General features: G+C 44.0%; 1 protein-coding gene across 24 annotated transcripts in view; it reads left to right on the top strand.

Moving 5' to 3' along the window:
* The window catches only part of NEDD4L (NEDD4 like E3 ubiquitin protein ligase), a 257,321-nt gene that overhangs the window by 118,824 nt on the left and 122,175 nt on the right, over positions 1–16,322 (top strand). For 18 of the 24 annotated variants that reach the window (XM_083702600.1, XM_083702596.1, XM_083702595.1 and 15 more), the window contains 3 exons: positions 2,463–2,544; positions 3,982–4,020; positions 12,149–12,202. In XM_083702600.1, the coding sequence (XP_083558726.1) occupies positions 2,463–2,544; positions 3,982–4,020; positions 12,149–12,202 (175 nt within the window). Of the gene's footprint in view, positions 1–2,462; positions 2,545–3,981; positions 4,021–12,148; positions 12,203–13,015; positions 16,256–16,322 lie in introns of those variants that run through there. The other 6 variants (XM_083702613.1, XM_083702612.1, XM_083702611.1 and 3 more) reach the window with 1 other exon arrangement.

The raw sequence follows: 16,322 nt of genomic DNA, 5'->3' as shown, positions 1-16,322 counted from the left end.
GTTGGGGACTGGCTGGACAAAGAGGAGTGATGGGAGGCAATCAGTGTTCAAAATTAGTCGGCCGCATTTTGCACCTGGCTGTTGGCCACGCGCAACCAAGTGAAGGCACTCGACACCTCCACCATCTGGAGGTTCATGCCTGGGGATCCTTGGATCTTATTTACTGTTTGGACAAAATATGCAACTTTTGCATTTTCTCTGTGTGGCAATTGGAGAAAATATATGTTTTAAGGAAGAATGCTGTGTCTCGCTAGAGAGTTGGAATTTTAAATTTTGTTTATGCTTGTAATTGGGCTTATGCGAACTTTATTTATTTTACTTGTATGTGTATTCAGGTAGGTGGTTCCATTGGTTTCTTAAATGCTTGCTTTGTGATCCTCTGATGACTAAATACAAACAATTCCGGATCTATATGACTGTGAAGGAAGTAAAAACAGGATTACTGTTAACTGTGAATGATTAATTAAATGGTTGTGGTAGACAGGATATGTTATGCCTCTTCCCACACAAAACTAATAATTTCACCAATCGTTTAATATTCCCCAAATGTTCAATTTCCAATATATATTTAGTTGCTAGCTAGTGTATCTGTTTAAAGCAATATGAGACTGTGATACTAAAGGGATGGGCATTTGGGGGGAAATGTTCTCTCCCCACCCCCACCCCTTTTTCAAGTTCTTCATGTAAGACTTTCCCTCTATATTAGATGTGGCAATATAGCATGTGCAGAAAAAATTCTCTGTTATGTGGACAGAGGGTCAGTCCTACCATTAGGCAGATTGAGGTAACTGCCTCAGGCGGCAGATGCCCAAGGTCCAAAAGGAACAGCCTCTGACTATTCCTCCTGAGCTCTCCATCATTCCCCTTCTGGGACCCCTATCCTGGCCTGTTGCCTTGGGCACAATGAAAGATGCTATCATACCACCAATGCTGATGTACATTTTTGACTGCCAGACCAGTTTACACCTGTACGTAGAATTGAGAAGGGCCGCCATCTTATCATTTGACTCAGGCAGCAAAATGTCTTGGGACTCAGGCGGCAGGATGAGATTTTTTAATTCTCTTGCGTATACTTTCTTATCTTAACCATTAAAAGATTTATATAATTTTGACATTTGTGAGTATTGAGAACAATTTTTGGGGAGAAAAATTGTCTTCATTTGAAATTAACAACCTGAATTAACTTGCTAGCAGTTTAAAAATTTTCCATTACCACTGTGATTTTACACAGTAATTTGAGCTTCTTGTGTGCACGTCAGCCTTTTTTCACAACATCGTTTAGATTTGTTAATTGTTCACTTTGTTCACAGGATGAGCTTGCTTCGTCTTTTTTTTTTTTTTAGCTCTCCCCCCCCCCCCCCAATTTTTCTCTTTCAAATGAATGTGGAAAATAACTATTGTAGAACAACCTGCCATATGGCGGATGGCCACTTTCTGTGTTTTAACTGTGTTAAGTGTAACCACTAGAGGGTAGCTGACCATTTCAGTTACATTAATTCACAAGTTTTTTCCCCTCTTTGGAACCAAGCAACAGGTGGTCCGTCTGTTTAGGAGAAAATGCAAATGCTTGGGGAGACCTTCTGTTGTGCTGATGTTGTTCAAACGCTTGCAAATTTGTTAGTGCCGATGAATTTAAATTTATAGCATCACAACTCCACATAATGTTTGCTCAGAAGCAAGCCCTACTTGTTCAGTGGGTATTATTCCTTAGTGAGCATGTGTAAGATTGTAGTGCAAAACAACAATTAATGAATGAAATGACAGTAATGAATGGAAAAGAATTCTCATTCATTGGAAACACTTAACATTTATGTAGTTCATTTCAGGTATCTGCATTATTCCAGCCCACTAAGCCAAATTGCAGCATCCAATAGGAGCTGATGCAAACATATTTCAATACTGAGGGATGCGGGTGGCTCTGTGGTCTAAACCACTGAGCCTCTTAGGCTTGCCAATCAGAAGGTCGGCGGTTCGAATCCCTGTGACGGAGTGAGCTCCCGTTGCTCTGTCCCAGTTCCTGCCAACCTAGCAGTTCAAAAGCACACCAGTGCAAGTAGATAAGTAGGTACCACTGCAGTGGGAAGGTAAACGGCGTTTCCCTTTGCTCTTGTTTCCGTCACAGTGTTCTGTTGAGCCAGAAGCAGTTTAGTCATCCTGGCCACATGACCCAGAAAGCTGTTTGTGGACAAACGCTGGCTCCCCCGGCCTGAAAGCTAGATGAGCACCGCAACCCCATAGTCGCCTTTGACTGGACTCAACCGTCCAGGGGTCCTTTACCTTCTACCTTTTTTATTTCAATAACGGCTTATTTACAAATGGTTGGCTATCATTAGTTAGCATAAAGTGTGTGTGTGTGTGTGTGTGTGTGTGTGTTAAATTTTAAATAAAACTGAATGAAATTTCTTTCATCATGTGTTCTTTTTGGAGATTCGGAACATTAACGGCAAGTTCTTCTTTTGCAGTGACCCGTATGTGAAACTTTCATTGTATGTAGCAGATGAAAACCGAGAACTTGCCCTGGTGCAGACAAAAACTATTAAAAAGGTAAGTGGCGATAATATATCCTTAACTGTTGGACAGTGTTCGAAATTAGCCAGGCGCATTTTACACCTGGCTGTCGGCTACTTGCGGCCAAGTGAAGACGCCTGGGTACCAGGATGACGCCTGACATCTCCACCCACCTGGAGGTGCATGCCAGGGGATCCTTGGATCGTGATTGTTTTCCCACACTAATACCATACCCTGTAGAATTCTATGTGCTATATCTCATGTGCACAATCAAGATGAATTTCAGGAACCCAAATACTTTTTCTGTGCAGCCTGAGCAGGGGCAGTGAACAACGTTATAGTTAATTTGTTGTCGCTTGTCTTCACTTACACCACTCCACTGCCCAGATCACAGTTGTGAAAAGTATCCCTATGTAATGCCCATGTCACAAAATGCATAGCATAACACACATACACACATTTATGAGCCACCTTGAGGGGCTCGCTTAAGGGTTATTCCCACTTGTTGCCGGGTGGCGCTGTGGGTTAAACCACAGAGCCTAGGACTTGCCGATCAGAAGGTCGGCGGTTCGAATCTCCGCGATGGGGTGAGCTCCTGTTGCTCGGTCCCTGCTGCTGCCAACCTAGCAGTTCAAAAGCACGTCAAAGTGCAAGTAGATAAATAGGTACTGCTCCGGCGGGAAGGTAAACGGCGTTTCTGTGCGCTGCTCTGGTTCGCCAGAAGTGGCTTAGTCATGCTGGCAACATGACCTGGAAGCTGTACGCCGGCTCCCTTGGCCAATAAAGCGAGATAAGCGCCGCAACCCCAGAGTTGGTCATGACTGGACCTAATGGTCAGGGGTCCCTTTACCTTTTTATACATTTTTTAAAAATGAATGAATGAATGAATGCATATCGATTTTGGCCACAAATTTAAAAGGTTATCATCTGAAATACTTGGTGCAAAAAATGGTTTTCTGTGCCGATCATAAATTTATATTTGGCATTTTTACCAGCGATTCTGCTTCAGAGATCCAGATCTACTCCTCTACTTGCACACACTGACCATGTACCCTCTCGCGCTCTCCCACTCCCCAGTAACACGTTGAAGAATTTTAATAATGAAATATTTAACGGCCTTCATTAAGACATCTCTGCCCAGGTCATCAGCAATCTGCCTCCCACTGTGAAGTTCCTATTTATAGTTGACGTCTATTTCGGGCTCATCCCACTTCACATGCCCTCCCACACGAAGTTTGCTCAGCAAATGAATTTGAAGCCTTTTGACGACAATGTCTTTATTGCAGATGAAAGCTGTTGCTATGACATTTTTTCCCCTCTCTAGTTCTTTTTTATTTTCCTTTCTGATATTCTTAACAAAGAATGTCACTTTTGTTTTAATTGCAGCGAAATGTCAGACCTTCAGCGTTTTCTAAAGCTCTTTAAGATTTGGTGTTGCTAAATGTGATTTCCCCTCCTCCTTTTTTCTTGCAGACATTGAATCCGAAATGGAATGAAGAATTTTATTTTAGAGTAAGTGTTCTGATTTTAAATGACAAGCGTATTTCCTGTGCGATCAGCTGGCATCTGGCTCTGTGCTGTTGGCAATGGAATGCTGAATTAGATGGCCCATAATCTAATGATCCAGCAAAGCAACTCTTATTTTCTGAAACATGCTAAACCAAACGTTTACAAAACATTTCTATCAATATGAATCATGGCCTTCTCTGGAAATGATTTTGTAATATACAATAGTGCTTTTAATTTGCAACATGTTTTATCTTTTTCACAACATCCCTGTGAGGTGGGTCAACTTAGGGTGTTCTACACTAGTGGTTATCCCAATTTCCATTCACACGATATTTTAGGCCAAGGGGAAAAGATGGAGGCAAATAGACCTTTAGAGGAAACAAAGGGCTGTGAATGAAAAACGCTGGAGGTGGGGGAGAGGAAGTAGGTTTCATTTGCAGGTTGTTTATAGATAGGTTCAAGCTTTTTAAACGGTGAAGATTGCTGGACTAGTATCCTGGTTTTGTGGGACAAGAGTATTGAAGCTGAGCAATAAATCTATTGCATTGGATGAAGACTAGAAAACAGGGATGCAGAACCCAAGGCTACACAGAAGGCACTGGGATATAGTTCCCATCATCCCTCTTGCCTTGTTGTCTAGGGTTGACGGGAGTTGCTGTCTATCATCTTGAGAGCCATAGGTTCCCAATCCCTGCTTTCAACCCAATCCAAGCTTGTATCCATAGTCCTAGTACCATAACTTCCAGCTCCCAGTACAGTTGTGTCACAAGCACTTGTGGCATGCTCAGTGGCAGTGGGTGAATTTGCCTGAAGAAACCTTGTTGGGATGGAGTGCAAAGGATGACTTCCTACACCTACCAGAAATTAGCAGCAGTAGAGATAGGGATGTGGGTGGTGCTGTGGTCTAAACCACAGAGCCTAGGGCTTGCTGATCAGAAGGTCAGCGGTTTGAATCCCTGCGACGGGGTGAGCTCCCGTTGCTTGGTCCCTGCTCCTGCCAACCTAGCAGTTCAAAAACGCGTCAAAGTGCAAATAGATAAATAGCTACCACTCTGGCGTTTCCGTCTGCTGCTCTGGTTTGCCAGAAGCGGCTTAATCATGCTGGCCACATGACCCAGAAGCTGTCTGCAGACAAACGCCAGCTCCTTTGGTCTATAGAGCGAGATGAGCGCTGCAACCCCAGAGTCGTCCTCGACTGGACCTAATGGTCAGGGGTCCCTTTACCTTTACCTTTAGAGATAGGGAGTCCTACTTTCAGCAATGTCAGAGTGTGGGGTTGCTGACTAGCTAGCCACACCTTTCCGTGCAGGTTTGGCTACTGGCATTGGTAAGGGGCTAGCCAATCATCACCTACACTCCTTCTGTCTGAGATTTCCCCTCTCCTTCCAGTATTTATTTCCAGTGAAGACATGAATTTTCTTTCTTACCTCTGATTTTACTCTAGAGCAGAGCCATCGGTTCTTACAAATGAGCCACTTTACCAGTAGGGCTGGTTTTCAACATCGCAATATATCACCAGCTAAATATCGTGATATACCATTACATCACGATGTCTGAAATAAGGAACTATTTAGATGTGAACAGTAGGGCCGGGCCATATCTGGTTTTCAACACCATGATATATTACCAGATAAACAATGTGATATACTAATATATCACCATGTCTGAGATAAGGATGGATCTGTGTAGAGGCGTTGGCTGGCTCCAGTTTTTCCCACATTGTGATTTTTGCATAGTGCGCACACCACCACCCCCATCAATCACAATTCGCAGTATATTGCCAGGTCCAAAATTATGCCACCAGAATCATTGGGATACCAAGCACACAAATCCATGGGACCAACTTATGCTTCAGAGCATTGGTCCATCTGTTTCTGTGTTGTCTGCACTGACTGGCAGTAGACACTCCTGGGGCTCAGAGTCTTCCGCACTCCTGTCTGTAGATGTTGGGTATTTAATTTGGGACTTGACTTGAGGCAACTTTAATTAACTCCCCTGGCATTTGGATGTGCATCGTCTTTATTAGAGTGCCTCGTTCCCATTAAACAAAACAGGAGGCAAGAGAGTTTTAAAGACCTAGTGTAGTTGTGGCCACAATTTTGGCAAATGTGCCTCAGGCCCGCTCCAGAACTTGGAAGAACACCATTGTAATGTACATTGTGACAAGGGAGAAGTCGGATTTGAGCCCATATCTTTCTGACTTTATCCCATTTTTTTCTTTTGTTTTAAATGTTCTGCCATCTCACTTGTTCTACACCAAAGAAAATCCCCTGTGTTGCGAAACAGAACACTCAGAACAACAACAAGCAACACACCGGATAATAATATACTGACAATATTTTTATAACACTATACTGTTTCAAAATTCATAAACAGAAGACATATACTATGTGCATGGAGTCACAAACTAATAAGAATCAAATAAATGTTCCATGAACAGGAATGGTAGGAGTGACTGTCAAAGATCACTGAAATGGAGGCAGAATGCCTTTCCGCAGTCAGTATCCTACAAACGTGAGATGATGGGTGCTCCAAACATCGCAATAGGGTGCTCCAAGCGCAGCACACTTTTTAGTGATAGCTGATCCTTGACCATTTGATACACCTTTGGGGACTATTAATTTGTTCATTATCCTGGAAGAACTGTACTGTCTGCTGCTGGAATATTTATTTGATTCTTATTAGTTTGTGACTCCATGCACTTACTATATGTCTTCTGTTTAAAAATATTGTCAGTATCTCACTTGTTCTGGCTTATCCCAGCCTAGAAAGCCTCTACACAAACATGACCGCATGGACAATCTCTCTCCTCCAGTTTAAGAGGTTTCTGATGGTGGTTTGTTTATTTTTAGTTTAGTTTTGTTGCCATACACATTTTACAAGTGCATTGCAGCCAGCCACTTTTACTGTTTCACTTGTCCCGATACTCACCTGCTATGTTCTCACACATCCCTTTCATGGGCCTGCCCTTGAAACTGTCCCAGAAACTTCAGCGGGTGCAGAATGCTGCAGCGAGGCTCCTCACAGGGTCTCTGCCATGGGAGCATATTCACCCAGTGCTTTTCCAGTTGCACTGGCTCCCGGAGGAGTATCGGGTCAGGTTTAAGGTGCTGGTTTTGACCTTTAAAGCCCTTTGTGGCTTAGGACACTCGTATTTACGGGACCGCCTCCCCTGGTATGCCCCACAGAGCACTTTAAGGTCCATGAATAATCATAGTTTAGAGGTTTGGGGCTCTAAGGATGTCAGATTATCCTCCACCAGGGCCAGGGCCTTCTCAGTGATGGCTCCGACCTGGTGGAATGCTCTGTCCCATGAGACCAGGTCCCTGCAGGATTTAACCTCCTTCCGCAGGGCCTGTAAGACAGAGCTATTCCGCCTGGCTTTCACTTTGAATTTACCCTGATCTTTTATTTCCCTTCTCTTTCCTCTCCCCCCCCCCCTTTAATGAAGATTACCCGCTCTGGGATCCCACAGCTAATTCTCCCCTGGCCTCCTTGCTGACCCAAATAGGACTAATTTAGCCAGCTGGCCCTGGTGATCATCTAATGTTTATTGGATGGATCTTCCCCCAAATTGATTTTAGAACTTTATTGTTATTCACACTTTTATACTGTATTTTATGCTGTTTTTTGTTGTATCACAATTAAGTGTTTTAAATTTGTAGTTAGCCACCCTGAGCCCGGTTTTCTGAACCGGGAAGGGCGGGGTATAAATAATTTTTATATATTATTATTTCCAGGGGTTGGTAGCACTGAAGTTTTGAGAATCCAGTTGGTGGGGAGAGTGACTGATTGGGGTGATGGAAGCAGTTCAACTTGTTGCTTTAGTCAATAAAGGCAAGAGGGGAAGGACTAAGCAGTAGATGCCAGGATTAGATTAAGTGATTAGTGGACGTCAGCACCCAAACCGTACATGTGTTATAAATACGATGGGTAAACGTTTTATTTCCAAGTTTAAATCTTTACTACTTTGGAAATACATTTTGAAAACACTGGCTTTAAGGGACCAGTCTTTACAGCCTAATCCTATAAAGTGGCACAATATGTAGGCAAAAAGGGTTAATTTCACAGTTATGGATGGCCAAAGCCATACCAGAGAGGCAAATATATCATGAATGAAACTGCAGAGCAGTTTGTATTTTTAAGGATCATTTTTAGAATTTGTTTTAAAGGTGCATCGTTTTACACTTATTTTATATGATCCATGAAAAAACCCCACCACTCATTTGCATTATACTTTCCCCAGGCTGGCTTACTCAACAAGATGAAGGGAAAGTAGAAAACAGTATTTTAAATGATTTCTCAGATTTAATATTGCAAGTGAGCGGGGCTTTCATATTGTTAACCAGTTACTATAGAACGCTGTCTAAACTCTCGGAAGTCTTTCTTCAAAAAGAGAAAGGCAGAGAGAGAGAGAGAGAGAGGGGGGGGGGGGAAAGAGAGGCAAAGTAATATTTCAGCAGTTTAAATTTAATCTTTTGGAGCAGCTGCCTGTAAACACTGGGGCATTGTAGATTGTTAAAACTGTAGTATCTTTTTCAAATAGTGTCTGCGCAGTTGGACTTTTTTGTTAGCATTTTGGAAACAATATTTTTAGCAGTTTCTCAATTTGGAAAGATCATAAGTGGTTTTCAAGTTGATTTTTATAGCATGCTTAAACAGAGAAAATAGAGACGATTTTGTTTCTGCAGTCTTCCTTGCTGTCCCAGACACATTGATCTCTTCAGTGTTCTCTATAAGGAAGAGTGGGAAGAAATGGTCCAAGCCTGTTTTGATTAGTAATGCACAATCCCTGGGAATTGTCTTGGCACTGAACTCCACATGTCTGGTCCCGGCTTTTTCCATTCCAGTCACAACAAAGTTTAATACATAGGAATCTTTCTACCAGAACTTACGTCTGGTCATGTTATACTTCAGGTTTATAATGCTGCAATCTTAAACACACTTAGCGTTGATCACGGAGGGGCTTGCACCACAATCCTATTTATGTTTAGTTTATGCACACTTAATTTGGGAATAAGTTCTATTAGACAGAGTAGGACTTAATTCCAAATAAACATGCATTCACCACATAATGCTTTCTATTGATGACACGGTGGCTCAGTTTGCACAATCAAATCCTTTGGTCCTGTTAATAACTGTTAATTACGGCTTTGTATATCACTGCAGTTTCAAAAACCTCGAGTGTTGCTGGGGTGGGTGAGGAAAAATATATCAACCCTGAATTCAGAGCTGTCTCAGTTTTTGGCCTGGGTCTAAAGAAGGAGAGTCTCCCCCCCCCCCCCTTAAGATTTTATTAATGCTTTTTTAGAATACAACAAGATGAAAGAAACTAATCTAAATAAAAACAAAAAGAAAGAAAGAAAGAAAGAAAGAAAGAAAGAAAGAAAATGCAAAATCCTCCCTCAGAGGTAACTCTTAACCCTTGTCTCACTCAGAAAGCGTTGGAGCCTCCCTGTGCTATTTTTCTAGAAAAATAGGTGCCAGAACTCACCATGAATGCTCCCCTTGTTCTCTTATACAGCCATACCTCAGGTTACAGATGCTTCAAGTTGTGTTTTTTCGGGTTACGGACTGCCGAAACCCGGAAGTACCGGAACGGGTTACTTCCGGGTTTTGGTGGTTGCGCATGTACAGAAGCACTAAATTGTGCTATACGCTTGCGCAGAAGCGCCGAATCGCAACCTGTGCGTGCGCAGACACACCGCTGTGGGTTGCAAACGCTGCAGGTTGTGAACGTGCATCCCGCACGGATCACGTTCGCAATCCGAGCGTCCACTGTAATGGCAATGGTGCGCACCTGAGAGGTGCCGGAACTGAGTTCCTGTGAGTTCCAGCTGGGGAAAAAAAGCCCCGGACCCTCCTAGCTCTCATCTGGGAACTTTCCTTTCTTATCCCAGTTTCCAACCCTTACCTTTAACATATTGTTACAGCTGTTGTAAACAGCAACAGGGGCAGCAGGAATCATGAGAGGAGCAATGACCGGGCTTCACGGTTTTTCCCACATTGCAATTATAATTTTTTTTACATAGCACATGCACACATCGTGAATTGCGATATATTGCTGTGTCGAATATTATGAAACTGCTTCCACTTTGTGGACTTCAAACTTATTTTGGGACGGTATATCTCCCAGCCCTTCCAGTATAGAAAATACAGAGCTTGGTGAAGCACTCGTTAGAAGGTTGCTTCCAAACTTTCATGGAGTACACCAGGGATGGAGAACCTTTGACCCTTCAAATGTTGGAATCTCAGCTCATCAGCCCCAGTTAGTAATGGGAAGTGCCAGCATCTGATGCTTTGTGTGGGAGATGTTCCCTGTCTAACCATGGGACTCTCGTTGCAGCCTGGTTTTATGTTGTCTGCGTCAACATATGCATGCTGCTGTTTTTCTTTTAAATCAGGCTTCATCAAATCAATGTTTCTAACATTAAAAGAAGCTCACCAGCCGGCTTTGCTTGCATATCCCTACCCCACCTTGGAGTGAAGACAGGGGGTGGGATTAGTCATGGCTAACTTAATGCTAATCATTCGCATAGCAACCCTGTGTGCAGGTTTTTCAAAGGCTGTTTTTTCTGCTGTTGAGATTACATATATCATCGCCAGAAATTTGTTTGCGGGTGAGGTCCGCAAGCCACCCCCTAAATAAATCACAATTCACACAGACATTTTTGTTTAAGGTTTTTGGCATAATTTTGGCCACAACTTTATTAAAACACATAATGTGAGTGGTTGCTTAGGTATTTGTTACAACTATCTGTCCCCGCCCCGGGACAGAACTGACTTCCGGATTCCAGCAAAAGCCAGTAAAGGAAAACAATGTTGGGGGGAGAATGGCAGCATACCATCACCCCTTCCCTCATGCTCCCAGGGGCTTGCACGGCTCTAGCCCCTTGCCAGGGATACGGACAAAAGCATGGTAAACCCCTGGATTCCTTTAATTCCTTTAATTCCCTTGCAGCAGCAGCATTGGATTGGCAGGCATAGCCAACCCTTACCCCTCCACCAACCAATTTTTAACCAATGCCTAACTGCAACCTTACAAGTTGTGACGATTTGCTACACAGTAGGCAAAAAACAAATGGCACCAGCCAATCTGCCAAATGGACAAAATTCCTACCAGGCTCCTGCCCCAAAAGCAGACGACCCCATGACAGGCATAGCAAGGTCAAACGCAACAGCCCTAAATTGGGGAGGGTGGGCGGGCGATCCGATGCACGCAGCAAAAGGGACTGAAAAAACTGCGTCCCAAGAATATATAACCTTCGGGCCATCCCTCTAAATGGTAACATCAAAATCTCCCCAACAACTCAAATTGGCCCAATCACAGTCATGGCCATCCAAATGGTCCCGCCCAGTAACCAAGAGGGTGTGTACTGTTAGACCCCACCGCAACATGTGCTCTCCATGAACGAACACGCTTTGCTGAAATTATGGTGGGCAGTAAGTGATTTTCCCATTGGATAATCTGCAGTTGAAGTCCGTTCGACTTCCAAAACATTTGGAAACCCAAGCACAGCTTCTGATTGGCTGCAGGAAACTCCTGCAGCCAATCCGAAGCTGCGGAACCCACGTTGGACGTTCGGGTTCCAAAGAACGTTTGCAAAGCGGCACACTCGCTTCCGGGTTTGCGGCGTTCAGGAGCCAAAATGTCCGAGTAGCAAGGCGTTCAGGATCTAAGGTACGACTGTATATTCCTAGAGGGAAATGAAGCAGCCAGGTTGTGATCTGGAGATCATACCTGTTTCTTTAACAGATCCTCTTTTTCTCTCCTAAATTATAGGTGTTATTTTTGGGGGGGGGGGGGAGCTGGGCTGACTGATACAGTCTTGGTGAGTCCTTAGCTCCCTATAAGGAATCAAAACACCCTATTTTTGGGTGTGTTTTCTTGGGTTCTGCTGGGCGATGGGGAGAAAGGTGGAGTTTGCTTGTCCCTAGACTTGGTCCTAGGCCTCTGGCTTGCCTTCTCTTTGCTTTGCCCTTGGAAAATTCAACTCGGTTTCTTCATGTCACACCCAAGATTCATTTAAAAACAGTGTAAATGAAGAACGTTGAATTAAGTAACTGCTAAATAACTGTTAGTCTGTTTTTAAACAAATAATTCCATTAAATTCTTTATTATATCTTGTAGGTAGATCCATCCAACCACAGACTACTCTTTGAAGTATTTGATGAAAATAGATTGGTAAGTGTTCTTTTATCTTTACATTCAGTGGCTGTGCCATAACCACACCCTTTTTTGCAGCCGAAATAATGCGAAAGCGGTGTAATACTTATAAAATGGTTGCATGTGGGGATATGAATTGTGACCTTTTTTTAATGGATTGCAGGCTTATAAACAGTTTGGAGTTTCCTGTTGGAATTGCTGAAAGGCAGGAGTGGGGTCAATCAGGAGTCTCCCACCTTCTGCTCTGCTTTTATTACAACGGACTGTTTCGTTTTTTAAACTGTTGGTTGCTGCTTCCTCGTTGATATATATATATTAGTAGGAAAAGGAACGTTTTTAAAAAATAAATGACATGGAATGAAATGAATACATGCTACGTGGAACGGAACCCCAGTGCATTTGTTTTAAACCCATTTGAGTCAGTTAATAGGTGACTAGTAAATTATGGAGGTAAATAAATAAATGCATGAAAACAGCTTTGGGTGGTGATGGAAGGAAATTGGTATTTAGCCCTTTCTTTGCCCACTTCTCTGATTCACCATAGAGTCAGGCTCCCCCCAATTTCAAACGCGTATTTGTGAGGTGAAAAGACGCAAATCTGAGCAAGATGCGTGTGGCGCTATGTCTTGATTGAAGTGAGTGTGGAAGCCCTTGGGAGATGTGGAAGCTATGTTTGTACATCATATTTCATTACCTATGAGGACCTCCTGCATTAGGGATTGTGTATGTATGAGAATAACATCAGCACCAAACCTAGCTGTCATTTGTGCCATGTGTGTTTGTGTGTATCTCTATCTATCTCAGACCCTCCAAGTGCCCCTATTTTCCAGAGACAGTCCCGGATTTACAGAAGCCATCCTGATTTCTAATTCGATCCTGGGATGTCCCACTTTTCCTTAGGAGGTACCTATTTTCATTGGGGAAATTTTGGAGGGTGTGGAGTTTGCGACCCCCGCACAAAGGAGATCAGTAACTATACAACCATTAGAAGACATCTGAAGGCAGCCCTGTATAGGGAGGTTTTTTTAATGTTTGATGTTTTATTATGTTTTTATATATTTTGGCAACCCGGTCAGATGGACGGGGAATAATAATAATAATAATAGTAATAATAATAATGGAATAGGACGTCCCTATTTTCATTGGAGAAATGTTGGAGGGTATACTCCTATCTATCTATCTATCTATCTATCTATCTATCTATCTATCTATCTATCTAATAGAAATATGTCCTGTAGTCCAAAATGCTGGATTCCCAGAGATGCTCTAGATGTACCTGTTCTTTTTATTATTATTTTTGTGTAGTGAGGAATCATGGCGTTGTCGTCATTGGCAGAGTCCAGTTTTGCTAGTATAGATTATAATACTTACCCTCAGCAGTCTTTATCATTTTAAGCTACTCCTTGTAATTGGGCTGCTCCCCCCCCCCCGCCTCCCTGGCCCCTGTATGGGAAAACAAGTGCTTAGAAAAAAGAAGCAGAGGTGCCCAGGATATGGTTTTGACTCAACACCCACATGATTTTCCACGACTCCTTCTCCAAGGCTTTCTTTTATAAAAGCAAGTTGTTCTGTTTACTTCTGTAATAAGACTGTTTGGTTTCATTGGCCCTTCTTTCGTATTCGCACTGGAAGAGCATTGTCAGACTCTGCCTCAGTTCTTACCTTCTCCTTCCACCCCCTCTGACATTTATCAAAACCGCCATGTGTAGCAGAGCCGAATTCGGGCATTGTTTAATGTTGAGTCTGTTTGTTCTTCTGGAGCGTTTTGGCTCCTAACAAAGCAGAGCTCTATTCCATGTTGGCAATCTGAGCTAGTAATATTGCTAACTTTCTCCCTGGAGGCTCGCCAGCGTGGGGCAGCGTTTCTGGACGGCGTTTTAAGTCAGATCAGTTCAGCTCTTCACAAACACCCCTGCGCTCCAGACCTCAGCTGCCTTCTCAGCCTCCCAAAAGCCGAAAAAGGAAGATTGTTGCTTGCTCCTGTCTGCTGCTTGAATTGTGTGTCTCTGTGTGTGTAAGAGTTTCTTCTTCTCCCTACCCACCCCCCAAACCGCCTCTCCTGGAAAACGCTGTGTATAGCTGGAGCGGGTTATTATAGTTCGTTTACAGTGGCAATATGATATCTGTGTCGACCACTGCAGCAAAAAAAAAAAAAAAAAAGCTTGCTACTTAAATCACTTTTTAAGCATAAGGGGAGAAAGATATAGTTCCTAACCTTTCTTTAATATGTGCATTAGTCGAACGACACTCGAAAGCTTCGGCCAGCTTTGAGCAAACGCAATCTCCGTGTGTACCTTCCTCTGGCCATTTTTGTGACTCCCCGATCTGCCTGAGAACTTCAATGCAATATCAGCCAAGTACTGGTGGGGGTCTTTGGTGGGTGCTGCTGGTGCTCTGTGTCTCGCTCCCCCCCCCTCCGTTTTTTATTTTTTGTTTGGTCTGGTTTAGTACAAAAGGGTTCTGTGAATATGATGTACTTTTAGATTTATAGCAGAGCTTGAGTGTGTTTGCTGCCTCGGTCAGCTGTGAGAGATCTCCCACTGGGCCGCTCCTTTCTGATGGAAAAGGAGCAGCTGTGAAGGTGCTGTTTCAGGCTCTTGCTGGTATTAAAGAAGAAAAAAAATAGCTGCTTGCATTGGAGAGGGGGAAATGGGTCATGTGATGCCAGCCACCCTACCCTATGTCACAGTGTGGAGGAGCGCTGATTGCTCTTATCCAATCATGCCTGGAATGCTGCTTGCCACTTGGGCTATTTCTGCTATCTGTCGCTATCAGTACAGCAGTGCTAACAGTTTGGCAGATGGGACACTTTTCCTCGGAGTTTATGCCTTCAGTTCTTAACTTCTGGCAGTGCCTGGACTCGTTGCCGTCTCCCCCCCTCTCCTCTCTCCCGAAACGATGGCCCATCGGCTGCGGTTTCATTTTGGCTCCGGGAGAAGCAACACAGCTCCCGAGTCGGAGATCTTAGACCACGAGAGAGAAGATGATGACTTTTTCATGTCATTCCACACTTTACCGAGAAGGAACGGGCCTCACCCTTTTTCCAGGCGCAGAATGGATTACGGCGACGGCAGCAGGGATCCTCGGGAAGCCAGTTCCTTGAAGAGGAGCACGTCCATGTTTATCCCCCAGCTTCTAAACAACATCGATGCGCGTCCGACAAGGAGCTCGTCCATGCAGATCTCCCTCCAGCGTAAGGCAGTAAATGGACATTCTGACGAGTGTGGGGGCCCAGAGTCCCCTCTGGAGGAGACAGGTAACTTTTCAGATCTAGGGGAGCATGATGAATCTCTGGTTGGAAGCCATTCTTCTCAAAGTAGTCCGCAGGTGACTCCAGATAATTCTCCACCGAGGCAGACAGAGAACATGGGGCACGAGATTAACGGCGGGTCCTCTAACCATACAATCTTTTGTACAATACCTTCCAATAACTGGAATGATGACAGGGCAGCCACGGCTCAAGACGGCGAAACGAACCCTGCATCAGGGTTAAACATCAGCGGGGTGAGGATTCAGCACAGAGCTTCCAGTGTGGACGTTCCTCATGTTACGCTGATGCCCTTTGGTTCCGAGGCTCAGAATGCCTCTTCTCCCTCTGAACCCAGGCGCTGGTCTTTGCAGCACCTGCCCGATGGGTCCTCCAGTTCGGGGAAGAAATTGTTTGTCTTCCAGTTGCAGCAGTCTCAGTCGAACAATACAGAGGCGGGAGCAGATTACAATTTTGGTTTCACCGGAACAAAAGGAGATAGGTTGGTCAGGTACCCACGGATACGGCTGGAAAGGAGTACCTCGTACCCAGTTCAGCCCCATCCGGCACGAGTCAGCCCCACGGAGGACGATGGCGTGAATCCAGCACTTCGTGGAAACTGCAGGAACGGCTCTGAAATATCTCGAAGCGGTTCAGTGGAGCGGGTTTCTCCCGGGCAAGGGTGCACCTTTAAAATCCGTCCCGATCAAAACTCCAGGCAGCAGCATTTCAGAATCCTTGTGACTCGTGGGACTAATGAGAGAGGCCAAGGTTCTGGACAGGAAAATCCTAATGCTCCTGGTTCTGTGGCAGGCAGCTCCTCAGTAAGTAGGAACATTAATGTGCTGGTGATAACTTAAATTTTCACTTATGGTGATAACTTAAATTTTC

This window comes from Podarcis gaigeae (genome assembly GCF_964106915.1).
Source record: "Podarcis gaigeae genome assembly, chromosome: 11".
In the NCBI taxonomy this organism is placed as follows: domain Eukaryota; kingdom Metazoa; phylum Chordata; class Lepidosauria; order Squamata; family Lacertidae; genus Podarcis; species Podarcis gaigeae.
The sequence above is the reverse complement of the archived record's forward strand: the minus strand, read 5'-3'. Positions and strand labels throughout refer to the sequence as shown.